General features: G+C 48.8%; 1 protein-coding gene across 2 annotated transcripts in view; it reads left to right on the forward strand.

Annotated features, from left to right (window-relative positions):
• LOC130115453 (spectrin beta chain, non-erythrocytic 4-like) overlaps positions 1-25,325 on the forward strand; it is a 161,919-nt gene that overhangs the window by 133,840 nt on the left and 2,754 nt on the right. Inside the window, exons 32-41 of one of the 2 annotated variants that reach the window (XM_056283118.1) lie at positions 6,519-6,653; positions 8,516-8,806; positions 9,783-9,790; positions 10,129-10,267; positions 11,045-11,129; positions 12,024-12,220; positions 13,525-14,534; positions 17,493-17,544; positions 17,637-17,893; positions 22,292-22,462. In XM_056283118.1, the coding sequence (XP_056139093.1) occupies positions 6,519-6,653; positions 8,516-8,806; positions 9,783-9,790; positions 10,129-10,267; positions 11,045-11,129; positions 12,024-12,220; positions 13,525-14,534; positions 17,493-17,544; positions 17,637-17,893; positions 22,292-22,462 (2,345 nt within the window). Of the gene's footprint in view, positions 1-6,518; positions 6,654-8,515; positions 8,830-9,782; positions 9,791-10,128; positions 10,268-11,044; positions 11,130-12,023; positions 12,221-13,524; positions 14,535-17,483; positions 17,545-17,636; positions 17,894-22,291; positions 22,463-25,325 lie in introns of both variants that reach the window. The other variant, XM_056283117.1, reaches the window with a different exon arrangement.

The following is a 25,325-nucleotide window of genomic DNA, read 5'->3' on the forward strand; positions in this document are numbered from 1 at the left end:
CTCTGGTCAGTCAGGGCACCTGTTCGGGGTGGGGGGGGCAACTGGGGGGAATAACATGATCCTCCCACGCGCTACGACATTCCTCACTGTCAGGTGAAAAGAAGTGGCTGGCAACTCCGCATGTATCGGAGGAAGTATGTGGTAGTCTGCAGCCCTCCCCAGTTCGGGGGGGGGGGGCAGAGATTGAGACAGCTCGGAAGAGTGGGGTAACTGGCCGGGTACAATCTGGGAGAAAAAGTGGGCCAAAATTTTAAAAAATAAAATGCAAAAATGGCCAGTATTAGATGTAAGAGTAGAAGAAGTGATAGAGGAGGACATATTTTGTGATATTTGGGGGGGGGGGGGGCTGTTGTATTTATACAAGCAGGAGCAAAAGGATGAACTGGGGGGTGAGAGACCTCAGAAAGCAGCATTCAAAATGAACTCTGGGTAATGTAGGAATGGCCAAATCTAGTCAGAACTTGACTGTAAGCAGAAAAATTACATATTTCTGGCCAATATTAGACGTATTTCAAATATTTGCTTCTGTACCGTCAGGTAACGTTCAAGAGTGACATGACGTCCACCATAATGACGGCAAAACATTTTCCTTAAAGCGAGATGGCATGGTTAGCACTGTTGCCTTGCAGTTACAGTGTCCCGGGTCGGGTCGCAGACTTTCTGCCTACAGTTTGCATGTCCTCCTCATGTCTGCGAGTGTTTCCTGTGGGTGATCCGGTCCCACAGTTCAAAGACATGCAGGTGACTTAGAGACTAAATGATCCATAGGATTGAACAGGATGTGCCTGTGTGTCATGGACGTCACCTTACTTTCCGCCCGTTTTCAGGAATCAGCTCCGGTCCCCTGCAACACTTAAAGAGACAGCTCGTCGATTTTCAACCTTATATCCGACTTTCCGCGACAGGGGGTAGCCCATGAAAAACACCTGCAGTTGTTCCCTAGTGGTTTCTGCATCTCTGGAGCGGCAGCGAAACTGAGTTTGTTTTGTTTTGTTTTGTTTTTCAGGAATGAGGAATCAGGAACAGTTTATTGTCGTTGCTATCGTGTATTTGCATGCACAAAAGAAACGAAATTTCATTTCACTCAGCCCACATCAGCGCAACACAAAAGATGAAAACACATATCCAAAATGTCCAAATAACGACGCCACCAAAGGCATACAAAAACAGAGAGAACAAAGGAGAAAAAACAAAGCACAAACAGATAACGACACAGTCCATTCAGTGCAACAAAGTCCAAAAATGTCACTGTCCAGAGAACGCCAGCCAGGATGACTGTCGGAACTGCCGGTCTGCATGGGCTAGCAGTTAGCTTAGCCTGCCCCGCTTCCGTGTCCTGTCAGACCGCCCTCAGTGCTTCCTCTTCGGGGGCAGCTCCAGGCAGGGCCGTGGTCCTTGGGCCCCCCGGACGCCACAGACCAGGCTCCCTCAGCCGATCCAACACCAGCTCTCCCAGCCAGACACCTCCGATACACATCCCCCGCACTCCGCACAATGACACAAATGCAGATGCAGACAAAAATACTGCACAGTCGACGCTAGGCGAGGCCATCGCCAGCAGGACCGTGGACCCTGGGGCCACAAGATGCAGCAGACCAAGCTGTCTCAGCTGATCCAGCACCAGCTCTCCCAGCCGATCCATCACCAGCTCTCCCAGCCCTTAAATGAAAAAGAAATTGAAGATCAAAACAAAAACTTCACATGATGACACAACCTGTAGACATGGACAAAGACTCTGCATAGTTGGTACTTGGTGAAGCCGCTGCAAACGTGAGTTCGCGCCGCCATCTTCCCACCTTTTTTCACCTTTTTTGTTGGCGGCTGAGAGACTCCAGCCTAGCAGAGTCTCTAATACTTTAATCTACTTTAAAGACGCAGCCTCATTCTCTCGACTGAGCTACGTTTCCGATGACGTAATTAACGTCCTACAACACAAACTCCACTATGTGTAGACTCTGTGGGAAAGACTCGGTGAGCACGAGAACACCAGTTTCTCCATCACTACATTACACAGTGAGGACTCTGTTGCTTCAGTCTACTACATTACTTCTCAGTACTGATTACACATGAACAAAACCATCAATGAACCTTCTCTTTGATTTTCCTCGGGCATGTCCTCCTAGGACCCACAGTGGTACCGTGTCCGAAATCTCCAAAATGAAGCCGGCGAGTAAAACTATGTCATAACTGATACGCACAATGGCAAAAACTATGGAAATAAGGGGAAAAAAACGGAATTATCCTTTAATTGAGTATGGAAATAGACTAGGGTTAATCATTCCCCCAAAAGGACAAACGTGAAGCAGAGTTCTGGTGTGTGGTCCAACTCAAATTTATTAAAAACTCAAAGCAAAAATAAACAGGCCAATTCTTCCCAGTCAACTTCCTCATGCTCCAGATCTTCATGCAGTCTGCAGACATCCGACACCGCTGGCTGTCACACCACACACACATACATATGCACACACACACTCACTCACACACAGCTGCTCCTTGTGACCCAAATAAGCCGCTCCAAATTGTCCTTATCTCAATCAATGGCCAAATCACACTACTACTGTTACTTTTGACTGCTCCCGTTCGGTGGCGCCACAGCGGATCATCCATTTCCATCTCTTCCTGTCTTCTGCGTCTTCCTCTGCCACACCAGCCACTTGCATCTCCTCCCTCAACACATCCATAAACCTCCTCTTTGGCCTTCCTCTTCTCCTCTTCCCTGGCAGCTCCATATTCGGCATCCTTCTCCCAATATACCCAGCATCTCTCCTCCACACATGTCCAAACCATCTCAATCTTGCCTCTCTTGCTTTGTCTCCAAACCGTCCAACCTGAGCTGTCCCTCTAATATACTCATTCCTAATCCTGTCCTTCTTCGTCACTCCCAATGAAAATCTTATCATCTTCAACTCTGCCACCTCCAGCTCCACCTCCTGTCTTTTCATCAGTGTCACTGTCTCCAAACCATATAACATAGCTGGTCTCACTACCATCTTGTAAACCTTCCCTTTAACTCTTGCTGGTACCCTTCTGTCACACATCACTCCTGGCACTCTTCTCCACCCACTCCACCCTGCCTGCACTCTCTTCTTCACCTCTCTTCTGCACTCCCCAATACCTTTTAACAGTTGACCCCAAGTATTTAAAGTCATCCACCTTCGTCACCTCTGCTCCTTTCATCCTCACCATTCTGCTGTCCTCCCTCTCATTCACACATAGGTATTCCGTCTTGCTCCTACTGACTTTCATTCCTCTTCTCTCCAGTGCATACCTCCACCTCTCCAGGCTCTCCTCAACCTGCACCCTACTCTCACTACAGATCACAATTTCATCTGCAAACGTCATAGTCCATGGAGACTCCTGCCTGAGCTCGTCTGTCAACCTGTCCATCACCATTGAAAACAAGACAGGGCTCAGAGCCGATCCTTGATGTAATCCCACCTCCACCTTGAACCCATCTGTCACTCCAACCACACACCTCACCACTGTCACACTGCCCTCATACATATCTTGCACCACTCCTATATACTTCTCTGCCACTCCCAACTTCCTCATACAATACCACACCTCCTCTCTCGGCTCTCTGTCGTATGCTTTCTCTAAATCTACAAAGACACAATGTACCTCCTTCTGACCTCCTCTATACTTCTCCATCAACATTCTCAAAGCAAACATCACATCTGTGGTGCTCTTTCATGGCATGTAACCATACTGCTGCTGCTGATCATCACCTCTCCTCTTAACCTAGCTTCTATTATTACTCTTTCCCATATCTTCATGCTGTGGCTGATCAACTTTATGCCTCTGTAGTTGCTACAGTTCTGCACATCGCCCTTGTTCTTGAAAATCGGTACCAGTACGCTTCTTCTCCACTCCTCAGGCATCCTCTCACTTTCCAGGATTGTGTTAAACAATCTAGTTAAAACCCCCACTGCCATCTCTCCTAAACACCTCCATGCCTCCACAGGTATGCCATCAGGACCAGCTGCCTTTCCATTCTTCATCCTCTTCATAGCTGCCCTCACTTCCTCCTTGCTAATCCGCTGAACTTCCTGATTCACTGTCCCTACATCATCCAACCTTCTCTCTCTCTCATTTTCTTCATTCATCAACCCCTCAAAGTATTCCTTCCACCTTCTCAGCACACTCTCCTCGCTTGTCAGCACCTTTCCATCTCTGTCCTTCATCACCCTAACCTGCTGCATATCCTTCCCAGCTCGCTCCCTCTGTCTAGCCAATCGGTACAAGTCCTTTTCTCCTTCCTTAGTGTCCAACCTCTCATACAACTCACCATACTCCTTTTCCTTTGCCTTCGCCACCTCTCTCTTCGCTTTATGCTGCGTCTCCTTGTGCCCCTGTCTACTTTCTTCGTCTCTCTGACTATCCCACTTCTTCTTTTCCAACCTCTTCCTCTGTATACTGTGCTTTACTTCCTCATCCCGCCGCCAAGTCTCTCGGTGGGCAAATCACACTCTGCCTGCAGAATGGATCTACTCTCATCTAGCTGAGCTGACAGCAAAATTAAGCTGAGAACAGATGTTTGTTTGAAACTGTACGATGTGACATGGTTTGGCGTGATACAGTGCAACGCCGTGTGATTTATTACGATATGGTGCGGCGGGTTCTCCTGTGGGAAATGCAGCTTGCACTGCTCAGCTGAATCCAGCGTAACACAACTCTGTGTCCTTGAATGCACACGTAGGTTAGAGAGAGAGACAGAAAAGAGAGAGCGTGAGAGAAGAGCGAAAAAGAATAAAATACAATGAACTAAAATGCATGTGTTTGATAGGTTAAGAATTCTACTTTATTCTGTTCTGTAACATTAGATTCTGCTCTATTATGTCCATATCCACAATTAACACCAGAGAGAGGTGGTTTTAATCATTTCAAAAACAAATAGCCACATGGCATACAGCCTTAATCTGGTTGACAGCCTTAATCTGGTTTGGGGGGCGTCCGGGAGGCGTGGCGGTCTATTCCATTGCCTACCAACACGGAGATCGCCGATTCAAATCCTTCTGTTACGTTCGGCCTGGTCGGGTGTCCCTACAGACACAACTGCGGGTGGAAAGCCGGATGTGGGTATGTGTCCTGATCGCTGCACTAGCGCCTCCTCTGGCCAGTCGGGGCGCCTGTTCAGGAGGGAGGGGGAACTGGGGGGAATAGCGTGATCCATGTCCTACGTCCCCCTGGCGAAACTCCTCACTGTAGTAGGTAGTCGGCAGAGGGGGTGGAGCAGTGACCGGGATGGCTCAAGAAGAGTGGGGTAATTGGTCGGATGGATACAATTGGGGAGAAAAGGGGGGAGGGGGGGTCCAAAAAAAACAACAACCTGGTTTGGTGGTCTTTTATAAGACACAGTACCTACTGTGCACTACAGCACAGTGTGGTATAATGATATGAGACATGTTACGATATGTGAAAGCTTTGACATGACAAGTTCGTTTTCAGAAAACTTAATTTGTCCACGAGGGGCAATTAAGAGCCATGCATAGTACGGACATAACACAGCGAATAAGACAACACACTAATCAACGCAAATTGTGCGATACTACACAGTAATGATGCATGGCTCAGGGTTTTTTTAATACCCACACCCACCCGGCCTGTGATGAGATCTGCACTGCCCGACCCGCTAAAATATGCATTAATTAACCACCCATACCCGACCCAACCTGCAAACCTCCAGATTCAGCCAAGGTTACAGCAAAGTGAGCAGTGTTGCACTATTTCGTTTTTGGGCTGTTTGCCCAGCGTAATACACTGATGCAGGCATAGCGTGTTGTATCTTAGCCTGATAGCGTCCAGGTCCAGGCTACTAAACAAACAGATGAATTGTTCCACGTGGTGCCCTTTATTATTGAATAGCTGCAAAACAAGTAACCTAACCTATCACTAAAGACATGAACTCTGTCTCTCTCATTCTTGCTGACACACACACACACACTTGGCCAGTACTTGGATGGGAGACCTTCAGGGAAAAACTGAGTTGCTGCCGGAAGTGGTGTTAGTGGGTCAGTAGGGAGCAGTCTTCTCTCTGGTCCTAATAAAAACAACAAATATCAAATCCCAATGCCCCAGTGTAGTGATGGGGACACTGTGCTGTAGGAGAGGCCGTCCTTCAGATGAGACGTTAAACCGAGGTCCTGACTCACTGTGGTAATTAAAGCTCCCACGGCCCTTAACACAAAGAGTAGGGGGTTCCCCGGTGTCCTGGCAAAATTCCCAACCTGGCTCTCTCCGTCTGGCGACCTAAACATCCCCCCCATGTAACGAGCTTAATGATTCCTCCCTCTCCACCTTAAGCCGATGTGCGGTGAGCGTTCTGGCGCAAAATGGCTGCCGTGCATCACCCAGGTAGGTGGTGCTGCACATTGGCGGTGGTTGAAGTGAGTTTCCCCCTTCAATGTGAAGCTCTTTGGGTGTCTAGTAAAGCGCTATATAAAGTAATGATGATTATTATTACACACACATATGTAAATTCCATCTCTCTCTCTCTCTCTCTCTCTCTCTCCCTCCAGGTTTTGGCCCAGATCGAGGATAAACATCGGAGGTTGCCGGAGGTGCAAGCTCGCCAGGGTGGCACTGCCAACACAAGCACCCTGCAGAGGCTCATGCACAGCTTCGAACAAGACATCCAGCAGCTGGTCACACAGGTACAAGGATTACTGACAACCCGTCACAGCGTCAGTGCAAAGTTAATCCCAACGTGGCTTCCGTTTCACGGTTGCCTCACATGCACGCACACAGTGCACACACACACACCATGAAAGATCGGTGCAAACACTCCCTCGGTAATCGCAGCTCTGTAATGGTGCTTTTTCTTGCTATTGTGCTGGCACGTTTGTCCCCTAGTGAGCAAGGTCAACGCTAAATTAGCCATTTTTATCAGTTACTTCCTTAGGGAAGCATGCCGTCTCTTTTCCATTAATAGCCTGTTTCACATTCAGACACACACCCATATTCCTACCTGTTGTTACATTCATAGGTTTTGAGTTGGGGTGATTGTATAGCATCATTAGTTTTGCAATGATTGGTTGCTCGTAGCAACGATGATGATTTTACGCATAGTACCTCTAGTTATATTATGTTGATGCTATGTTACGTTATTGCGTTGTGTCATGTCATGTTATGTTGTGTAATGTTACATTACGTTACCTTTTTGTGTCTTTATGCATGCTCAATAAACCAGGTAAGAAAATAAAAGAAAGTTGAATCAGTTCATCTGGATACCATGTTTATTGGGAGATCCATTTGGTCTGAGTGATGAAAGGCGTCTAATAAACGTTGTGTCCAGATGAACTGATTCAACTTTCTTTGAGTGACCTTGTTGTGCTGTCATGTCATCATGTTATGTTATTGTTTTTGTTACGTTATATTATTATGTTGTTTTATTGTTATGTCAGTATCTGGTTATTTTAGGTTATTTTTGTAGATAATTTACATACATGGGTTTTGTTGTTTTTGTTTTGCCCAAGAACATTGTGTTTATGTCCTTTAAGTTACTTTTTATTTTATTTTGGGTTTTTTCTTCTTCTTCAATTTTTCCCCTTATTTCCTCCCCAATTGTACTTGGCCAATTACCCCACTCTTCCGAGCCGTCCCGGTCGCTGCTCCACCCCCTCTGCCGATCCGGGGAGGGCTGCAGACTACCACATGCCTCCTCCGATACATGTGGAGCCACCAGCCGCTTCTTTTCACCCGAACAGGCGCCCCGACCGACCAGAGGAGGCGCTAGTGCCGTGACCAGGACACATACCCACATTCAGCTTGACATGGCCACTTGTGTCTGTAGGGACGCCCGACCAAGCCGGAGGTAACACGGGGATTCGAACCAGTGATCCCCATGTTGGTAGGCAACAGACTAGACCACCACGCCACCAGGACGCCCTTAAATGACTTTTATGTTGAATGCCCCACCCATTTCCTTGCACATGCCAAATAACTTGGCAAGCAATGAAAAGATGGAAGTTGAGCTTCTTCTATGTTAGGATGCCTTACTGTGTCAGTGTTGTGTGGTCAGCTGTTAGCATTTGTAATCCTGTGTCTTCATATTAAAACCTGACTCTGACTCCCAGGTTGCATCAGTTTTTGTCTCGCTTGCACCTCGAGTTCAGACATGAAACCGCTGTTGTATAACCCCAGCTGTGCTGGGTCTGTGGTAGCGGTAGACCACGTACCTGTGGACCCTGGCGTCCACAGCAGCAGCTGCGTTTGTTGCGCCTATGCAAAATAAATCCCTTTCGCTCTGCTCTTTTTTTGACTTTTGTTCCCTTTTCTTGTTCTGCCTTATGTTTGCCTCTTTATATACCTTTTTTTAAAACCTTTTCCTTTTTTCTTTTTTGTCTTGATGCGTGCTGTGCTGTGTATAAGGGTGGGGAGACCTGCAGTCAGTTGAGACCGAAGAAGTCACTTAGATGTGGGATGAAACATTTCTCTCATCAAACGTGGTGGCCAGATGAACTGATTCAACTTTCTGGGTTTTTCGTTTGTTTTTATTTTGAATAATTTCCTCCAGGTACGCCAGCTACAGGAGAGCGCAGCTCAGCTGCGGACCGTCTACGCCGGTGAGAAGGCAGAGACCATCGCCTGCCACGAACACGAAGTGATGCAGTCTTGGAAGGATCTGCTGACTTCCTGCGAGGAGTGCCGGGTGCAGATCACCACTGCCACGGACAAGCTGAGGTTCTTCGGCATGGTCCGAGATCAGATCATGTGGATGGACTCCATCATCTGCCAGATAGGGGCGGGAGAGAAGCCCAGGTACTCACCCAGCAGAACTGGATTTGTGGAAGGAAACAAAGTCTGTGTCGACCTCACAGATAAACCAAGGTGCTTGAAGTACCACATACACGGGGGTTGTGTGCTAGACAGTGATCTTTACACCTGTCAGGTTTATTGGACTCGTTGGGCTGGGTAGAGTTATTGTCAGACTCCGGGTCCAAGTTTTTTTGGAAACACCGATATTTGCAGTTCACCTAATTGGCAAAATAATCACTGATACATCTCAATTCAAACTCAGTTATGAAGACATGTTGTATTTCTGGTCATTTGAATGTGCATTATAAGTACCGTAGGTTTGACCTATGGACATGAACCGGACCCAATAGGTTCAGCGCTGTCTGGTTGTATTCCTCAGTCGCTAGTTTGAGTTTGGGTTCCAAGTAATGTTGAAAAACACCGTTATTCATCGTTTATTATTTAATGCATGTAATTAGCAAACAATCAGAAGGGCTGAACTTAAAGTGGCAAGCTGCGACTTAAATTTAGAACACTTTTTATAATATCTGGTCGAACATCTTTCTGCACCCTGACAGCTATCAAGTAAGTAGAGGCACTGAGAGAAAATAAATCCGCTCTCTGTGGCTGCCCTCGACACTGTAAACAGAGACAGGACGTTTTTCTGTACCTGCTCCTCATCAGCCTATCCGGAGAGTTCTGTGCAAGCCAGCGTCTCTGTTGGTCGCTACTTGCGGTCCATCGGTTTGAACAGTGACGAGGCTTTTGGGCGGAACAGGATCGCTTACTGCCACTTTAAGCAGGCTGTAAGTCATTAATACCATGAAAGCCTGAACCTGGTGCGCCAGGACCAGTCCACGGGGCATCAGATTGGATTCCTCATCCAAGTTTGGATCCGGTACATGTTGTAAAATAATCCCCCAAAATAGCTTGATAGCAATGTGTATGACTCAGAAATGAACAGACGTGATGGTGGTGTTTGGTGGGCTGATTGTGAAGGCAGGGTGGGTGGGGTAGTGGTTTGCACTGTGGCGTCACAATAAAAGGGTCCTCGGTTTGATCCTGGTCCATCTTTGTGGCGTTTATATGGGAAATTGAGACTATAAAGTGTGTGTGTGTACCCTGAGATAGACTGGAAACCTGTCCAGTATCATGAGGTAGACTCCAGCATTAGACAATTACTGATGATAAATGGATGGATAAGATTATTATTGTTTTTGACTGGGGGCTGTTTGCTATTGTATTCTGTAGTTTTGCATCACTTTTAAATTACTGTCAAACTTGTAGCATTTTGAAATTTGTTTATCAGCAGAAACTGTGTTGTAAATAAAATGCATTATGATGATATTATTATTATTGTCATTATTATTGTTATCGTCATCACTGGTACAGGGACGTGTCATCAGTGGAGGTGCTAATGAACTATCACCAGAGTCTAAAGAGCGAGGTGGAGGCCCGGAGCCGGGGTGTCCTGGAGTGTATCGAGATGGGAAAGACCCTACTAGCTGCTAGAAACCCTGCCGCTGAGGAGGTATGACAAGACAAAACAAACCCTTCACCCCTTCACCTACCTCGGGGTTTAGCCCCAACATCTTGATCTGGACCTTCATCCTCTTCCAACACACTCCATCGCTACACAGACTCGATGCTGACCCAAACTAGGGTCCATATCCAAACTCAGTTATACCTCAACATTGTTAACCCCAACCATCAACTGTTTTGAACCCGGGTTTTTGGATTCATCTAAAACTAATAGAGGGATTGTCTACTGAGTCATTTGTGCTCTATGAGATGGGACCGATAAGGTAAGGAGAGCAGAGAGGGAGTAAAGGTAAGGTAAGGGGAGCAGGGAGGGAGTAAAGATAAGTTAAGGAGAGCAGCTGGCTACGGGAACACGACATTGACAAGTTTTGTGAGTCACAGAGATGCAGCCCTTGTGTTGAAATAAGATTTAAAATCAGTGAAATGTCCCTTTAAAAAGACGCGTTTTGAGTAGGCATGTCAGTGCTGCCATTGAAGGGGTTTTTCATAGTTCAACAGTTCCACAGTTTAGGACCAAGTACGCAGAATGCTGCTTCATCACCTGGCTTAGCTTGGAGGAGACTGTGGCTATGCGGGCTCTACCAGGAACGTATCTATACAACACGTCACTCGTGTAGTCTGGAGCAAGTCCATTTCCGGATTTATAGATAAGCAAAAGAATCTCAGACTCCATTTATAAACAAAAAGCAGCCAAACATCTGAAAAGTAAAACTGCTGTTTCTGACGATGTGCCGATGTGATTGTGACTGCTGATTTGGGTTGTCAGATCAAGGAGAAGCTGGACAAGGTGGTTGCTAAGCAACATGAGCTGTCTGAGAAGTGGGACAAGCACTGGGAGGTGCTACAGCAGTGTGAGTGCACACACACACACACACACACACACACACACACACACACACCCATAAACACACACAGGCCTGAAAGCACACAGAGATGTAGACACAAGAGATGTGAAAAGTTAAAAAAGTGTGCAGTGTAACCGTTACAGCATATAAAATATAATAATAAATATCCTCGGTCTGCCTTATCTCACACAGCGTTTGTCAGTCTAACTTAGAAATGCAAATGCAAAATTCTGCTTTTCCATGATATTTGTCACATAAAAAGGTGAGCATGGAAGAAACAAAAGGATAGAGATGCACAACGTGAGACTGGAGTCATCATCATCAGCGGTCACTCGGGGCCGAGTCTGGCTGTCCTCCCTCTTGGGTCCTTGTGGCTATCCTTGCGGGAGGACGCCGGCGCATGACAGCTTTTTACATGGCGTGGGTGATGTGCCTGCGGTCACCACAAGGTCCTTGCCAAGGGGTGGCCAGAGTCCAATGGCATGGAGAAGACCTCCAGACGATTGGGGACCGCCCACTGTTGCAGCCTTCGTCCACCTTCACTGGCATTGTCTTCCGCCAGTTCCACCATTGAGGTCTTTGTTGGATCGCGCTTTGTCTGGAACCTCCCGCTTGACCTATCCGCCTTGCGTGACCCTACCAGGAGCCAAGCCCTGGACAGCACAGCTCTTGGGATCATTAGTACATGCAACCTTCTGTACCATGGCAAGGTGGCAATCCAGGAGAAGCGAGAGAGACTAGAGTCCAATAGAACAAAACAGAAAAGTCTATTTTAGTCTGATGATGTTCTGTAGAGAACCAAGTTTGACACCACATTTAGTTCTATCTTCTCTCCTCCTCTCTCCCTTTCTCCTCCATCTCTCCTTCCCTTTCTTCTCCTCTCCTCTCCTCTGCTCTCAGTGCTGGAGGTGCACCAGTTTGCCCAGGAGGCGGTGGTGGCGGAGGCATGGCTGACAGCCCAGGAGCCGTTCATCAACAGCAACGAGCTGGGCGGGAGCGTGGATGAGGTGGAGCAGCTGATTCGTCGACACGAGGCCTTTCGGAAGGCCGCCGCCACATGGGAGGAACGCTTCAGCTCGCTACGGCGACTCACCACGGTAACCCAGACTTTGGTCAGGTCCACGCGTGCTCTGATGTGAGAAATCCCATTGGCTAACATAGTGGCGTAGCGCTACAGTCACACTAAATATCACAAAGCTACACAACTGTCAAGCGTAGTCAGCTACCACGTCACGGCATCATCCCTTCACGTTTTGCTCAAGCCCTGATCAACGTGGAGAAATCCCCATGTTTGAATCCCCATGTTACCTCCGGCTTGGTCAGGCGTCCCCACAGACACAGTTGACCGTGTCTGCATTAGCGTCTCCTCTGGTCGGTTGGGGTGCCTGTTCGTGGCGGGGGGGGGGGGATAGCGTGATCCTCCCATGCGCTACGTCCCCCTGGCAAAACTCCTCACTGTCAGGTGAAAAGAAGCAGCTGGCGACTCCCCATGTATCAGAGGAGGTATGTGCTAGTCTGCAGCCCAGCAGAGGGGGTGGAGCAGAGATCGGAAGAGTGGGGTAATTGGCTGACCGGATACAACTGGGGAGAAAAAGGGGGCAAAAATTAAAAAAAAAAAGTTGAGACCGGCACAACTCACATTTTTAGCCGTGCCTTGTGTCGGGGAGACATTTGTACCTTCGCGTGGTCAACATCCTTTGAAAATGATGTGTTGCCCATTATCTTATCGCTGGTAATTTGACCATCGCATGAGGGAATGTGAAGGGACCCTGGAGGACCTGGGTTCAACCTGCCCTCCTGGTAAAGTGTCCATGAACGGGGCACTAAAGTGCTTTCTATTTCCAGGTCTTGCTGTTCTGTAGCCAGACTGGCCCTCTGAAGTCCATGTAGGACGGGGAAGTGAAAGGAATTATCACATTATCATTATTCATTATTATTATAAGATTCAGTTATGTTGATAGTTAGAAGAATTGATTTATCAGTACGTTCAGCTTTAGTTTATTTTATTTTTCTCCCCCCCTCTCCCAATATGGCACATCCAATACCCTGTTACCCTTACAATCCCGCCATTAAACAACTCCCAAACAAGGAGTTGGCCACCACCATTTTTCACCTCACAGCTGTACAAGCACTTCATCACCTGTAGGGGTCACTAACTGCAATGCTGGTTGCCAACACTGATAAATCAGACTACAGCACGAACATTGGGATAGTACTAGAGCAGCAGTTACCAAAGCGTCCATGATTTGAATATATATTTATTAGCTGGTGTCTTGGATGCTCCGGCAATAGGAGGTATCAAACAGTAGGTTTGCATTTTCAGGATCGTAGCTTGAATGGAAAATGGGGGAAAATCCTCGCGGTTGTAATGTCGAGCTCAGTTTTGTTCTCTTGTACACAGGTGGAGAAGCTGAAGGCAGAGCAGAGTAAACTCCCCCCCACCCCTTTGCTGGGGCGTAAAGTCTTCCTGGACCCCCAAGACGCCTCCCCAAACCCTCCCACCCTCCCACGCCTTCCACTGTCCCCTGTCATGAGACAGACTATCTACGAGCAGAACGAAGCCAGCTCCCCGCCCTCCCCCTCTCCGGCCACCCCCTCCCCTTCCCCCTCATCCGTGGCTCGCCGACTGGGGTCAACGGTCGCCAACTACACGCCGGTGATGAACGGCACCAGCTACCGTCACGGTTTGGAGGCACGGCATGCCGCGGTGGTGGGGGTGGCCGCAGGACTGTGCCAGCCCTCCCCTTCCTCCATCGCCTCAGTTGCCACGGCGGCCATGCTGGTCTCGGCCAATCAGGCAAGAGAGAGTGCTGGCACGGCAAGGGACCAGGTGGCGAAGGCGGTGAGTAATGTGACCCAGCAGGTGCAGGCAGCGAGGGAGGCGGAGGTCAAACCATCGCCATATCTACGGCAACCAAAGATCAGACACTTGGACGACGTGGTGACGCCCCTGCTCGTGGCCAGCCGGCTGGAGAAAGGCCGGGAAAGGGAGAGAGAGAAGGAGACGATGATGGGCGATATAGGGACTGAGAGAGGTGAGGTGGCCGTGATGGCAGAGGTGGTCCTCCAGGAGCCCGGCAAGGCGTCTCAGGGCGGGGCCTGGACCGACCCTCTGGTCCATGCCGAGCCCCAGGTACAGACCCAGATCTACCACAGGGAACACAGCAGGATAGAGCGGCAGCTGTCCAGCGAGCAGTTGATTCAGGCACGGCGGGATGAGCTCCCGCAGGAGGTGTGGAGGGAACAGGCAGAGAGGCGGGAGAGGAGGACGCTGGAGAGACAGACGTCCAGCGAGCAGGAGGGACAGGGCGGACACGAGGGGCGGAGGAGAGAGCGAGACAGGCACCGGCTGGAGAGACAGGAGTCGAGCGAGCACGACAAGGAGCAGTCAGACAGACGCTCAGGAGGAGGGTGAGAGCAATGCACTGGTTTTAGTTGAGTCTGGATCAGATTGTGTTTTATTCAGCCAGTAAGTTCCTTTTATTTTTATTCATTCAACCTTTCTTTGGAGACATGGTGAGGCCAGGAGTCTTCTTTTGTCGGTGTGCTGAGCATACAACACGATGCACAGCAGCAAATGGATAAAAATCTAAATATAAAACCAAGCAAAGGTAAAATCAAGAGATAGAACAAATTAAAAAAAAGCACAATGAAAACGATCAGCTGAAACAATTGCAAGCTGAAGCGAGGTGATTTTTGATCATACATTAAAAAAAAATTTTTGAGGGCTACTGAAACATTGATTGCAGATTGTTCAGAGGATCCGGAGCACAAAAACTACAAGCACACTTCCCAACATTAGTGAAAACACAGGACTGGAAATATAAGCTGGTGAGTATTGATAGGGTTAGGGTTAGGGGTTAGGGTTAGGGTTAGGACTACCCAAGACAAAATCAGTGTAATGTAAGGCGTGGCCTTATAGATAGTTAAGTGCCGATGCAGGTTTGTTCGGACAAGGAGTTTGACCTGGTGGGTTGCTGAAGTTGAACACGTCTTTCGTAACACGAGGAGGTGAAAGTATCGTAAGTATAATTACACAAACATAAGGTGGTTCCCTGATGGCTCGACCAGGTTGATCTCTTATCATGGTGTCACACCATACTCTGTCTCAAGTTTGAATTAAACCCAAAACCCGTTCTTCACTTTCATCCCTCCTTCTTATCATTCCCCACTTTCTTATCTAGTGTGTGAAACGTTTAATTAACACGGGAAGTGAAAGACGTTTAGGCGGTGACTGGTCTCTTGGGGTCAGACCAACACAACACTTCCCTTTTTGCATTTAATGGAATGGATTACATTTGTATAGCGCTTTATCTAGACACCCAAAGCCCTTCACAGGGAAGAGGGGGGAACTCGCCTCAACCACCAACCGTGCGCCACCCAGGTGGGTGCTGCACGGCAGCCATTTTGCTCCAGAATGCTCACCCCACATCAGTTTGAGGTGGAGAGGGAGGAATCCATTTCCAACCGTTATCCAATCCACTTCTCCTACTCAGTGCCGCGGGGATGCTGGAGCCTATCCCAGCAGTCACTGGGCGGCAGGCGGGGAGACACCCTGGACAAACTGCCGGGCCATCACAGGGCACCTAGGGATAATTTAGCACGGCCGATTCACCTGACCTACATGTCTTTGGACTGTGGGAGGAAACCACACGGGGAGAACATGCAAACGCCTCACAGAGGATGACCCGAGACGACCCCTAAGGTTGGACTACCCCGGGGCTCGAACCCAGGACCTTCTTGCTGTGAGGCGACCGCACTAACCACTGCGCCACCGTGCCGCCAGGATAGGAGTCATGGAGCAAATCACACGGGGGATGATTAGGTGGCTGGATGGAGACAGCCAGATTGGGAATTCAGCCAGGACACCGGGGGGACCCCCTACTCTTTGCAGTAAGTGCTGTGGGATCTTAAATGACCACAGTCAGTCAGGACCTCAGTTTAATGTCTCATCTGAAGGAGGGAATCTCCTATAGCACAGTGTCCCCATGACTGCACTTGGGTACTGGGATTTTGTATTTCACTAGGACCAGAGGGAAAACTGCCCCACCAACACCCCTTCCGGCAGCGACTGAGTTTCCCTGGGAGGTTTCCCAACCCGAGGACAAACCAAGCCCACACCTGCTTAGCGTCCGTCACTCAGCAGAGCCAGGGGGCGTGTTGGCATGCCTGCAGACATGCCAACACGTACTGATACACGTACTGATTTTTATGATGTGTGGCGATAACGGGGATCAAATCCGAGAACAGGCTCGTGTAAAATGATACACGATCAGCGTAATGTTGAAACTTGAATTCACACCTGTAACATAAAACGTGGCAATTGTTTAAAGTTCTCCTGTGTGTGTGTTTGGAGTGTGATTGTGTTCTGAAATGTGGCTGTTTAGGGATGATAATTAATACCACCATGGTCACACTACCCTCAGCTAGAGGCCTGCAGGCCCCATGAGACACACCGTCGATGTTGGCGGCACAGGGTTTTGTTTTTCAAGGTTGCGGACAGGCACATTGGAATTGGCTCAATAACGGGATGTCACGGTGAACCGTCGCACGACAAAATGGAGACTGAGCAGATGGGAAGCTTCTAGGCATGCAAACTATGGCTCGGCGGTACAAAATAGCCGGGGCATCCAGGCAGCGTAGCGGTCTATTCCCTTGCCTATCAACACGGGGACCGCCGGTTCGAATCCCGTGTAACCTTCGGCTAGGTCGGGCATCCCTACAGGCACAATTGGCCGTGTCTGTGGGTGGGAAGCCAGATGTGGGTATCTGCCTCCTCTGGTCGGTCAGGGTGCCTGTTCAGGAGGGAGGGGGAATAACGTGATCCTCCCACATGCTACGCCCCCCCCCCCTGGTGAAACTCCTCACTGTCAGGTGAAAAGCAGCAGCTGGCGACTCCACATGTATGGGAGGAGGCATGTGGTAGTCTGCAGCCCTCCCCGGATCGGCAGAGGGGGGTGGAGCAGAGACTGGGACGGCTCGGGAAATAGGGTAATTGGCCAAGTACAAGTAGGGAGAAAAGAGGGGGAAATTCCCCCCCCCCCACAAAAATAGAGTACAAAACGGCTTGTGCAGGCTGTTAGGTAAATCTCATCATAGCTGATGTCCTTGTCACACTCAAGTATCATTTCTGGAAATCTTCTGCAAGGCTTCTCAGTTAAGACTCAGAAGTTAGGCTATATGGTGGACTGTGAAGGCAGCGAATATGGACTGCAGGCTGGTGGGCAGTCAAATCAGATCTCCATTAATACTTCGACTTTCCACATTATGCTAATACGTACTACTAAAAAAAGTTGCTTTTTTTTTAAAGAAAGAGGGCGCTATTTCTGATGATGTGTGTGTGTGTGTGTGTGGCCTTAGGGAGAAGAGAGCCACCCTGGCAGACATAGTGGAGCAGCTGCAGGAAAGAGAGGCGGCGCAGGTAAAGCAACTTTTATTTGCAGTTTTCTCATTTTCGTTAAGATCTGGACCTTCCTTAGTCCTTAGTCCGTCTACCCTCCTCTCCATGACCAGGCCCGCGGCGAGGTTCCCCGCCTGCCTAACGGCGTGCCAGAAAAGTCTTCCCGTCCCGACCGGCCTCGCGCCCGGGATAGGCCCAAACCCAGGCGCCGCCCGCGACCCAAAGAGCCCGGGGAGACGACGCGGCGTTCCCGGTCCGCCCCAGCCCAGAGCTCCCCTGCTGTTCCTCAGCCGCCCGCGCACACCGCCCACCACGAGGGCTTCCTCTTCCGCAAGCTGGACATCGAGAGCTTGAAGAAGAGCACCAACAGGTGAGGGCCACTGATGATTTATTACAGCCGAGCTTTGAGACTCAGACCTGGGTGTTAAAGAAGAAGTAGGAGGGCAGATGTGGATGAGATGAGAACTAGACTCTTGAGGTCATGATTTAGCACAGTAGAAAGGCTCCCTGGTTTAGTACTCTCACTTTTTAGTTGAGCAGAAGAACAAAATACTACTTCCAGGTACAGCAGACTTGGGTCAAAAAGCATTTGCAATAAGTTTTGATTTCGACCTTCCCTGGGTACCAGACAGGTTTAGTTGTGCCGGGTAAATTGTCGGTCACAGGGAAATTTTCCGTAACAGTGAAGTACACAACCTGTGACCGCCTAAAAACTATCTGGAATTCTGTTTTTATAGGGCCATACTGGTGATTTTGCAACTTTTAGCCCATTCGGGCGGCACGGTGGCACAGTGGTTAAGCTCTGTCGCCTCACAGCAAGAAGGTCCTGGGTTCGAACCCCGGGGTTGTCCAACCTTGGGGGTCGTCCTCTGTGTGGAGTTTGCACGTTCTCCCCGTGTCTGCGGTGAGTTTCCCCTCCGGGTGCTCCGCTTTCCTCCCACCATCAGAAAGACACGCATGTTAGGGTAGTACTCCTTCCTGTGCCCCTGAGCAAGGCATGGCGAGATGAACTGGAGTTGGTCCCCGGGTGCTGCGCCGCGGCGGCCCCCTGCTCCTAGCTACACAGTTAGGATGAAGATCCACTTGCAGAGACCTGAAACAGCCAACCTTAAGTTGCCCTTATCAAAAGCTATGTCTTGCTGTGGGACAGCACAGTGGGAAAGGTGGACTCATTTGAGAATTTGTCCCCAATATTTCACGGCACATTTAAAGACGCCCGCTCAACAGAATGTGCGTCTCCACCAGAAACTAGTGCCTGGAAGGAAAGGAAAAAGGACCATTTTGCGAACAAGATTCAGACGTCAACGACTTCCTCGTGGCAAAAGAAATGCTAGCCAGGGGAGCGGGGTGTTTTAAGGTGGCTTTCTCAACTGGATGTTTAATTGTAAGAAGATGTGACAATTGAATGTACAGTAAGAAATCTAAAAAAGCTCCGGTATGCTTTGGAAAAGGGCTGAGAATAATAGAAAGTATACGATAAGTAGGCCAAAACGTGCAAAAATCCTGGTATGGCCCTGTAACCGCTTTATATATGGGAAAGCTCAACTCGTCTGGTAACCAGAGTCAGCTAAGACGTATCCTAAAATGCAGTAACAGAGCTCTCGGTTAACAGTCTGCTGTACCGCCGGTTGTCCCTCCGCCGTGTGTTTCCGCTACCATCACTGGCCCCTCCTCTTACGACACCCAGAGGATTACAAGCACGACGTTAGCATGCCAACATGACAAGCGAGAACGCTCAGCGGGGCACTGTCTGTGACTTGTGGACATGTTGGACGAGTGCATGATTGACACTGGCTCAGATGACATTTCTCCCGGTGTCAGATTGGTTGTTCCAGCACGTGAGCCGATGAAACGTAGCCAATCATAGCTCAGCGTTAGCCTTTACCTGCTGCCATATGTTTTCCCATACGCTCATATTTTTGCTCAAAGGATACTTTGACATCCTTCAACTTAAGTTGATTGATTTTTTTTTTTGTCATACGCCGTTTGTAAAGACAAAAAAAACAAAATGGTGTTATTTTCCGCTACACACCAGGTGACACGCCAGGTGTGTAGCGGAGACGTAGAATTTTCCGGTGCTATGACAAATGGCTGACGGGGGAGGAAAAAAAATGAACCTACAAGAATTGAAAACAGTGAAGTATTCCTTTAAATATGGCTGTGGGAAATACCCTGTTATCATCCTCATAACTTCCTCAGATTATCTTTGTCTCTGATCTTCGGATCAGAAATCAAGGCTAACAGTTATGTGATTTGAACCTGCGACCGGCAGATGGTCCACTGCTTGTAACGGCGACGTGCATGATGCCTCTAAACCCTCCTGATCTAACACCAGCCCACAGCATAAGGCACAGCAGAGGTGGTTGGCTGACTGAGTGACGAACTGGCTTGCTGCCTGGTTGGCTGGCTGACCGGTCGATGTATGCAGTGGGGGTGAAGGACCGGGGCTGAAGGTGCTAGGGGTGGCTTACCCGAACACACACACACACACACACACACACACACAATAATTATTTCTGTAGCCCTTTACTAAAACAAGGTTTCAGTTTTTCACAAAAACAAAGTTAAAACAGGAGAAACATGATACAATCTATACTGTCCAATACAAACTAGAAGAAAGAAAACAATAGAGCGAGAAAGCAGCATGCACACATTCTTTCTCTTTCATTTGTTGTCTTTTTGCTCTTTTTCTCACACACACACACACACACACACAACCTAGGCCTCCATAGTTGCCTAAGATGACAATTCATCCCCCTGCTTCATCCTTGAGAGAAACCAGTTCAAGGGGCCGCAGCATCTGAGCGTAGCCCCTCCCTGCACTGACCCCTAGTGGCTCGGCTGACCACACCACCTAACGGCTCATTCCCCTCTGCCTATGGATGAGCCCCACTCACCTGCCCACTCAAGGCATTGGATGAATGTTGTATATGTACATGCCCTGTTATGTACATGCCAAGGTAAAGCAGGACGCTGAATGGCCGATGTCTCGACAAGTGTGAATGTTCAAAGGGATCCTCTCGTGATTTCTTGTATCCCCTCCTCTCGCCCCCCCTCCCCCCAATTGTATTTCACTGGTGGGCAGCAGCTGAGGGGGCAGGGCCTCGGACCCTTCTCTTCCGCTCAGTGTTGAGAGAGGGTTGAGGGCGGGGAGAGGATAGAAGAACGCACGATGACGGGGTCGAGATTCAACCTGTCCCTGTCGCACAGCTACACCCTGATGTGACGAGTGTGTTTACGTGCACTTTGTAGTTCCTTTACCGTTCAAGTCATCCTCCATTATCCCTGTGAAGAGTTTCAACATGTTATAAGACCATATCCCGTTTACAATCCCCAGACATCCTCTTTTCCTGTTTCCTATCTCCCAAACAGTAGTGTGGTGGAGTTGAACACACCTAAATTGCAGTTTACTACCTGTTTATTTGCAGGCTAAGGTTCTTTAGGGCTGACATAAATCTTCATGGTATACATCAGATGATCACTGAGTGAAGATCATAGTTTTCCCACCATTACATCACTCCTACATCTGGTAATTTTTGAAACTGGTGTTATTTATAATTCATCCTGCTTTGTCAGAGCTTTGTAAGAAGCTGTAGCTTTAACCTGCCGTATGAGCCATTATTTAGTGTCTGTATTGACATTTTACTCTGTGTGAAAACATGTTGACCTAATTTCCCACTTAGAGTCAGACCAAAGTTATTTTCCAGTGTTACTTATTGCTTGAATTTTCATGCATTTTGTATGGTCTCTTTCTACTGGGGGAAAAAAAGGAGCTGCCTCTGGTTTAGCCTTGTGATGGCATACACATTCATTTACATACAGCCAATCAGATCATCAAAATATGAAACCCCCCCACCCACATTTACTGTTAGCCCCTGCTTGTACGTCGCTCAAATGCCAGCTTATGAATATTAACAGAGACTTGACCACTCCCTCATGGGTAAAAGTATAACAAACACAATATTAGTCATTTACATGAAAAGTTAAATCTGGTTACTGGTTTCAGTCCAACTTTAAGCCCGAATTCGACTGCTGGTTTAGACCGATGATGTATAGCGTGGATGCTTACGCCTCGTTCTATTTATTCCTGGGCTCCATGCAGTCGGTTGAACTTCCGTTTCCATGGCGACACTCAGGCGACTGCTCGCTGCATACACGGCGTGGAGGGTGGGGGTTGTGAACGGGATATTGAACGGGATATGGAGATGCTCTTTTTCTGAGTAGAGTACAGACTTCCTGTGGGTGTGCATGGGTTCGCTCTCCCTGAGACGCATGATGTGCCTTTTCGTTCAAATACAAGGTTGCCCCCGGGGACGCCATTTAACCAGACTCCTCTCTCTCTCTCTCTCTCTCTCTCTCTCTTCTTTCTCCTCGGCACTTCTGGCTGCTCCTCTTCCTCTCCTCCAAGGTAAGTCATATATATGCCCCACCAAACCCACCCCAAACACCACCACCAGTGTACCGTAGCCCTCCTCCCCATCGATCCCTCCGTCTGTCCATCCGTCTGTGTTCGTGTGGCGGTGTGTCTCCTCCTCTCTTCTTGCCCCGCCGTCGGAACAGTTCAAGCCCCGCCCATCCACCTACCTACCCCCCTCCCCTCCCCTGCCGATCAGGTGAGTGGGGTGTTAAGGTGAGAGAGAGCGGCCAGCACGGCTCCTCCTCCGAACTAGACCGTCCCCGCTCCAACCCGCTTCTCTTCCTCCCTTCCTCCTCTTCCTCATTTACGTCTCTCTCTTCCTCCCAACGCCCCCCCCCCCCCCCACCGCAGCAGGTCATGGGTGAATCTGTACTGTGTGCTGAATAAAGGGGAGCTGGGTTTCTACAAGGATGCCAAGAACACCAGCACCCCATACAACAACGAGCCACTGCTCTGCCTCTCCCACTGCAACTGTGATGTCACCAACGGCTACAAGAAGAAGAAGAACGTCTTCACGCTCAAGTGAGCAGCTACGATATTTTTCGTTGAGGGGGTTTTTGGGGGGGGGTTTTTTACTGAGAAAGCTTTCCTCGTCTTTATTTCGGAGCAGGCCGCACGGTTGGAGTTTCATTGATAGAGTGGATTTAAGTGTCAGATGGAGGGGGGGGGTTGAATTTATTTCTGTTTGCTTCATAGGTTTTCACACAGAAAGAATTGTTGACTCTTACTTTGTTCAGGTAGAACTAGGGCTGCAGGATATACACTAAGTCAGCTTATCTGTACCGGCCAGCAACTGCTTAAAAATGTGTCGTTGAGGGCATCCGGGTGGTGTTGCAGTCTATTCCGTTGCATACCAACACAGGGATCACCAGTTTGAATCCCTGTGTTACCTCGCATCCCTATAGACACAATTGGCCATGGGAAACCGGACGGGTGCAGGTGGGAAACCGGATGTGGGTATATGTCCTGGTCGCTGCACTGGCACCTCCTCTGGTCGGTCGGGGAGCCTGTTCCCGGGGGGGCTGGGGTGAATAGCGTCCTCATTGTCAGATGAAAAGAAGCGGCTGATGACTGACTCCACATGTATCGGAGGAGACATGTGGTAGTCTACAGCCCTCCCCGGATCCGCAGAGTGGGTGGAGCAGAGATCAGGACAGCTTGGAAGAGTGGGATAATTGGCCGGATACAACTGGGGAGAAAGGGGGGGGGGACAATGTGCCTTACGTGTCACGTCGATGGCATGACATGTTAGTTATGTGCCGCCAGGCACTGTAAACGTTGATGGAAAGACAAGTGGCACCACAGCCTACCAAGAGATGTCTGCAGTGTGGCCTTTCTGTTTCAGCACGACAGACACTAGTCTATTTTTACATGGACTTCACATGCATTACTATAAACTTTTAGTAACGAGTGAGGAGAGCAGATTTCACCCTTCAGAAAAAGTAGCTTTAAATAAGCACAAAGCTGTAAGGATCGCCCCGTTGTAGAACGAGTGTAAGAACGAAGATGTCTGAAAATATTCTGCCAGAGTAAATTTGACATATTTTCCCCATTTAAATAAATTGTGCTCATCTCCTTTAATGTCCCTGAAGGAGGTGACATTTGGAAACAGTACAGTGTTTAGTTATAAATTAGGACAGATAATAAAGTAATGTTTTTATGGACATCTTCATCTGCACCAAGCGTCACAGTGTACTATGTAATAATACATTAACTACATTGGTGTTGCAAGAAACGTGTTGACCGAAAAGACCGTGGAACATAACGACCATAGGATACTGGCACAAAATTCAATACTATGCATCCTGTGGAGAATACAGTTAATGTAACACAAGATTGCAAAACTTGTGTTTCTGCTTTCAGGTGGGAAGTGGAATTGAAGGAATTCCAAGAAATACCCGAAATGGACTAGAGTGAAACTATAGAAAATAACTGCAGTATTCCTCACATCACTATACAAACACTATAGCCACCAGCCTTTCTATAGTACTACTACAGAAACACTTTCTACACTATAGAAATATTATAGTGTTTGTGCAGTCTCTCATCTCTCGTCATCAGCCGCTTCTCCGGGATTTGGGTCGCGGTGGCAGCAAGCTAAGTAGGGCACTCCAGATGTCCCTCTCCCTAGTAACGCCCTCCAGCTCCTCCTGGGGGATCCAGAGGCATTCCCAGGCCAGATTGGACATGTCCCTCCAGAGGGTTCTGGGTCTTATCACAGTTGGACGTGCCCAGAAAACCTCCAGAGAAGGTGCCCAGGAGGCATCCTAATCAGATGCCCGAACCACCTCAACTGGCTCCTTTCGACGTGAAGGAGCAGCAGCTCTACTATGATCTCCCTCCGGATGTCTGAGCTCCTCACCCTATCTCTAAGACTGAGCCGAGCGACCCTACAGAGGAAACTCATTTCAGCCGCTTGTAGCCACGATCTCACCCTTTCAGTCACTACCCAAAGCTCATGACCATAGGTGAGGGTTGGAATGAAGACTGACTGGTAAATTGAGAGCTTTGCTTTCTGGCTCAGCTCCCTCTTTACCACAACAGTCCAGTACAACGTCCGCATTACTGCTGATGCTGCACCAATCCGCCCGTCAATCTCCCGCTCCATCCTACCCTCACTCATGAGCAAGCCCCCGAGATACTTGAACTTCTTCACTTGAGGCAACAACTCATCCCCAACCCGGAGGGAGCAAACCACCATTTTCCAGTAGAGAACCATGGCCTCAGACTTGCAGGTACTGACTCTCATCCCTGCCATTTCACAGTCAGCTGCAAACTGCCCCAGTGCGCACTGGAGGTCGCGTTCTGGTGAAGCCAACAAAACCACATCATCTACGAAGAGCAGAGATGCAATTCTGAGGTCCCCAAAACAGACACACTCCTCACCTTGGCTCTGCCTTGAGATCCTGTCCATGAATATCACAAACAGAATCAGAGACAAGGGACAACTTTGCCGGAGTCCAACACCCACCGCAAACATGTTTGACTTTGTGCCAAGAATACAGGCACAGCTCTCACTTTGGTTATACAAGGACCAGATGGCTTGTAGCAACGGCCCTGGTACCCCATACTCCCGCAGTACCCCACACAGAGTGCCCTGGGGTACACGGTTGTAAGCCTTCTCCAAGTCCACAGAACACATATAGACTGGCTGGTCAAACTCTCATGCCTCCCTCAGCACTTCCGCAAGGGTAAAGAGTTGGTCCATTGTTCCACGGCCAGGACGGAATCCGCATTGTTCCTCCTGGATCCGAAGTTCAATAATGGGTCGGAGCCTCCTTTCCAGCACCCTAGAGTAGACTGTCCCAGGGAGGCTGAGCAGTGTGATGCCCCGATAATTGGAGCACACCCTCCTATTATTTGTGTAGTAATGTGAAGAAAACAA

Source organism: Lampris incognitus, chromosome 7, assembly GCF_029633865.1.
Source record: "Lampris incognitus isolate fLamInc1 chromosome 7, fLamInc1.hap2, whole genome shotgun sequence".
Classification (NCBI taxonomy): Eukaryota; Metazoa; Chordata; class Actinopteri; order Lampriformes; family Lampridae; genus Lampris; species Lampris incognitus.